At 36.7% G+C, this 5442-nt stretch overlaps 1 protein-coding gene across 2 annotated transcripts; it reads left to right on the top strand.

Moving 5' to 3' along the window:
* Positions 1-16: 16 nt before the first annotated feature.
* Positions 17-3062, top strand: LOC108230932. 2 transcript variants are annotated; one of them, XM_037979330.1, is made up of 2 exons: positions 17-2494; positions 2572-3062. In XM_037979330.1, the coding sequence occupies exon 1, from the start codon at positions 810-812 to the stop codon at positions 2367-2369; it is 1560 nt and encodes a 519-aa protein (XP_037835258.1). In that variant the 5' UTR covers positions 17-809; the 3' UTR covers positions 2370-2494; positions 2572-3062. The 2 variants fall into 2 exon arrangements, with proteins under 2 accessions (XP_037835258.1, XP_024859831.1); XM_025004063.2 differs by having other exon boundaries at positions 17-2774; positions 2866-3062.
* Positions 3063-5442: the final 2380 nt, after the last annotated feature.

Raw genomic sequence — 5442 nt, 5'->3', positions numbered from 1 at the left:
GGAAATGATCAAATTACTTATAATATGCTAAGTAATCTTAGTGATGTGAGTAAAAAAATATTATTGGAAGTATATAATAAAATCTGGGAGGAAGGTATGCTACCTGATAAATGGAAAGAAGCCATCATTATTCCTATCTGTAAACCTGGTAAAGATCCACATTCAGTTCAAAGTTACAGACCAATAGCTCTAACATCATGCCTTGGTAAAACTATGGAAAAAATGGTAAATAACAGATTAATCTACTATTTAGAATCTAAGAAGAAGATCAAAATGTACCAATTTGGATTTAGGAAAGGCAGAAGCACAGTCGATCCAGCTTTATGTCTGGAACATGAAATTAGACGAGCCCAGATTAATAAAGAGAGTGTGATAGCAGTCTTCTTAGACGTGGAAAAGGCTTATGACATGCTGTGGAAAGAAGGGCTGTTGATTAAATTAAAACAATTAGGTATAAAAGGGAAAATGTATAGGTGGATTCAAAATTTCTTGACTGAAAGAAATATTAAAGTAAAAGTAGGAGGGGAAATAAGTTCAAAATATCAAGTTGAAAATGGGACTCCTCAAGGCAGCATTATAAGCCCTATGCTATTTATTATAATGATTAATGATATTTTTAGCAGTATAGATAAATCTTTTGGGGTTTCATTATTTGCAGATGATGGCATCATTTGGAAGAAGGGGAAAACACGGAATTTATTAACAGGAAAGTACAAGAAGCATTAAACAAAGTAGAAGCTTGGGCTTTAGACTGGGGTTTTAGATTCTCAACATCCAAATCTAAGTTTGTTGTATTTACAAATAGGAAAATGAATACTAATGTGGATCTTAAATTATATGAGAATGCCATAGAAAGAGAGGATCAAATTAAATATTTGGGTATGTGGTTTGATAAAAAACTCACATGGAAAGTGCATATAGATAAAATAGTGGAAAAAAGTAAAAGAATTTTAAATATTATGAGATGTTTGAGAGGCAGAGAATGGGGAGCAGATAGAAAAGCACTAAAAACCGTTTACATTGGACTAATTAGGTCAGTCTTTGACTATGGTAGTATTTTATATAATTCAGCTTCAAATAGCCTATTGACAAAAATAGATAAAATACAATATCAGGCACTAAGACTTTGCTGCGGAGCAATGAAAACCACTCCAGTTTCAGCTCTACAAGTTGAGATGGGTGAGATGCCGCTGGAGCTCAGGAGGGAACAACTAGCCTTGAATTACTGGGTAAATATTAAAGGGCATGATGGTACACATCCCCCACGTGCGACACTACTACCTTGTCAAGAAAAAGGAAAAAAGCAAATTAATAGTTTTGGATGGATAATTTTAAATAAAGTAAAGGATGCTGGAATAGATAATTTTCTAATTAGTCCTGTGGTTCTCACCCCTGTTATTCCATCTTGGAATTTTGATCAGGCTGAAGTTGATTTAAAGTTACTGGAAAAAGGGAGACAATTAGAAAGAAAGGAAGTGGAGAATTATATTAAAAGAGAATATTCAGAATATATTCAAATATATACAGATGCCTCTAAAATGTTAAACAACCAAGTAGGTATATCATTTATAGCTCCAGATTTAAACTTTATGAAACATAAAAGAATATCTGATAATTTGACAGTGTACACAGGTGAATTAATGGCAATTTTAATGGCTTTAGAATGGGTTGAAGAAATGGAAAGAAGAAAGGTTGTAATTTGTTCTGATTCAAGTAGCGCATTAATTAGTATTAAAGAAATAAATTCAGAAGCAAGGCAAGATATTGTATTGGAAATAGCGCATGCAATCTTCAGGACTAAAAGTCGTGGTTCTCATATTAAACTAGTTTGGATTCCAGCCCATATTGGGGTGGTAGGAAATGAGTTAGCGGATAGTTTTGCTAAGAGTGCTTCAAAAAAGAACACTGTTGATCTGGATATTAAGATAAGTAAAAATGAGGTAAAGAATATTATAAAAGAGTATATCAAAGGGAAGTGGCAAAAAAAGTGGGATAGAGGAGACAAGGCGAGGTCGTATTATAGCATCCAAAAAAAAGTGGGAGAATTTAGGAAGTGTAATAGAAGTAAGAAGGAAGAAGATATTATATCTAGAATAAGATTTGGACATACAGGTTTAAATAGTACTCTTAAAATAGTTAATAAACATAGCACAGGTTCTTGTAGTTACTGTGGAGAATTGGAAACAGTAAAACATATCTTCCTAGAATGTAACAAATATGTACGGGAAAGAGAGATATTAATCAGAGAATTAAGTAGGGATAAGATTAAACTGGATATTAGAGAACTGTTCCAGAGATCATCAGGGGATGTAGTCTTTTGTAGTATTTTTATTTATCTGAGAAGAACGGGTATTATGGGGAGATTATAGGCATCTGATCCATACTCCAACCTGGAAGGTGGCGGTAATGCACCTAAAAGTTGTTTGCCAACCGCCATAAAAAGAAAAGAAGAAGAAGAAGAAGAAGACCAGCGCTGGAGCATTACCTGCTTGTGGTAAAGTCGCTGAGCCTCTGTACTAATAAGATTTGTTATTCCGAGTTTGACTAACTCTGTCTCACTGTGTGCCTCAGGAATTACCTTCTGCCTCGTGGATCCAGTCTGGTTTTCGTTTTCCCTGAGACCTCTGCTAACGCTCATACTACCTGCCTCCCGTGGCTGTCTGTCTGCTTCACTATACCATATGGAAGGAATACTCACCACTGGAAGGATTCTCACCCTGGAACCCGAACTCACCACTGCTTGCTTCTCCAAGTGTTGGACCCGCCGCCCTGTCGTAAGGACTTTAAATTCCAACCATTACTTGCCCTTCGTAGGTTCCTCGTGTTTTCACTCCGCCATACTTACAGTGTGTTTCGCTTTTTCAGATCCCGACGTTCATCCTGTAAAATATTTCTCCTGCACTGTAAATAAATCACTTACTGGTACACTCCTAGTTTCCTGTGTCTGTTTGCTGCCGGACTGCTCCAAAAATCTTCCCTGGTTTATGACAGTTTCTTGATAAACCAGCAGTAAAAAAAAAAAAAAAAAAAATGAGAACCAGCTGCTGGTAGAAGTCTCCCAGTTTCTTTTCTAGTTTAAAATAATTCCCAAATGACTGAAACAGTGGTCAGAAAGAGCAAGAAAACCTTCCAGTAGAACTACTTGTAGGATTGTTAGAAAGACCAATCTAAATCCCTGTCAGCCTGCAAAAAAATAAATAATAAAAAACAGCCCCTCCAAAAAACCCTTACCCACTCAGAAACCCAGCAGATTCTGGACAGGAGAAGCAGAAAAACAAGCACTGCAGTGTTTTGTAACATCTCTGTGTGGGCTGCAGTGTACCATTTCTGCCTCCTCATTCACAGGAGACACGGATGCAGGGGCGGGGATCTGATTACGGTAGAAAATTCATTAAAAAAATGTGAAAATAAAGGTCATGCTCACAAAAGAAAGCTAGATGAAGAGTGTCCTTTATTCAGCAGCTGTGGGGTCATATGATGAGTGAATGTAACAAGCATTAAACAAACTTAAAATGAATTGGGGGGGGGAAGCAAGTGAGAAGCAGAAAGAGTCCATGTTTTTCTCTCACAGGCAAACAACTGTAAGACATCCTTCACGTACTTCTAAAATAGGATTAATCACAGAACTCTTTTAAGTCTCTGTCTGCACACGTTTGTCTTCGGTTGTTTGTCGTCCTGCTTTCAGGAGAGAGAAGACAAAACCAAGCTGCACCAGATGATCCTGAGTGCAGGTGACATGGAAGGTGATGAATATGGAATCTGAGACAGGCTCTTGGCGTGAAAACAATGGCTTCAAAGAGGTGAGTATTCAGCCAGTTGAAGAGGCACAAAAAGCTGAAAACGCAAAGGTAGATCTTAGCACTAACCATTCATTTGAACTGCTGTTTGAAGCTTAGCAATGTACAGTTTGCATCTTAGACAATTGAACAACCTTACTAATTTTCTAACAAAAAATATATATTTCTATTATATCATATATCATTGCCCACACATTCTCTGAGTGATAAATCATCTCACAGGATCAGATTTTTAAGATTTTGCCATTAACTGTTCACAGTCAACTCTGTTCGCCTGTTAGCAAAATCTCTCATGGACCACTGGACAGATTTTATTGAAACCTTCAGAAAGTAGTTACTGAATGTATGTCTACGAGTAAATTATATTCTGGAGATACTCCAATTTAAGATGGCCGCTACAGCTATGACAGTCATATTTACAGATATTTAGGTAAGATTTGGTACGATAGTTGCAAAAAGTCATTTAAAAACCTACTCTAAGTGCTACACATTCTGACAAATCTTTGCTTAAAACTTTAACACTAGCTGTTGGTAAAATATTGCATGAACCATTGAACCTTTAAAGATGGCTGCCATCATCCAACCCCAAATTGATAGGCTCATTAGCTCATTAGACTCATTCCTAATGCACACTCCGAGAGGGAGATCTTGCACTACTGCAAATGGTTATTTTCAAGGTCTGACCGAAATGACTACAACTCTGTCATTTCCCAGCTTAAAATGGTCTGATGAAATTTAAAACTCTGTCAATAAAGAGGGCAGATGATATGCATTTCTTTAGGGAAAGCTAGGGCTTTAATTTCATTTATTTTGATTTCTGGCAATCATGTGGAGACCTCCCGCTTGATGATTCTTATTCTGCTGTTACATCCTTTCTCCTTTTGATCAACTTCTACTCTCCACATTGCTGCTCTCCACACCAAAAAGTTTAAATAAATCTGAAATATGAAATATTTTATGAATTTAGGTAGTAAGATTAGCTTAAAAACTTGTGAAACACAACATCAAAGTGATCTCAAGAGATCAGCATATACAGTAACTCGGAGTCTTGCCTTTTATTTCGGTTTATTTTCCAAATATCTGATTCATTTTCTGCCTGGAAAAGCGTCTCATTCAGTTCCTGTGTTGTGTCTGTAATGGCTTCTGCACAAAAAGTGAATTTGGTTTCTGGTGTTGTGTAGATGGAGTGGGTGGCAGGGACTCAGCACAAAAACAAAACCGGCTTTTTTAGAATTCGCTGAAAAATAAAACTGGGACAGTGAGCCTGCTTTTAGTACACGGATGGGCTTGAAGCATGCAAACAGCCCACTCACCCGAAAAAGTGTAATTTTATGTTTCTAGGAATACACTACATTTATTCTCAGTCAGACAATAAATGTGCACATCCATTAGGAAAAAGAACACAGTATCTCTCCTACCTTTTCACACAGGACTGGGTTTTAAAAATCTACATTTTATGCTAAAACTGGACCTGTTTTAAACTTACCAATAAGATTTTGTTGTCTAACCGTAACTTTATGGCTTTGGTGTTCAAGTCAACCAAATAGTTTACTAATTATAGAGACTATGGAGCTGAACGCCATGTATTATTTATTGCCTTTACACCTTTTTGTTTACTGAGGCTTGCATCTGTGCAGCATCATCC

The sequence above is a fragment of the Kryptolebias marmoratus genome, linkage group LG14 (assembly GCF_001649575.2).
Source record: "Kryptolebias marmoratus isolate JLee-2015 linkage group LG14, ASM164957v2, whole genome shotgun sequence".
In the NCBI taxonomy this organism is placed as follows: Eukaryota; Metazoa; Chordata; class Actinopteri; order Cyprinodontiformes; family Rivulidae; genus Kryptolebias; species Kryptolebias marmoratus.
This window is presented reverse-complemented; position numbering and strand designations above follow the sequence as displayed.

Bases quoted from the DNA above. Each gene is read 5' to 3' on its own strand.
- LOC108230932 (XM_037979330.1), top strand. From the start codon at position 810: ATGAATACTAATGTGGATCTTAAATTATATGAGAATGCCATAGAAAGA.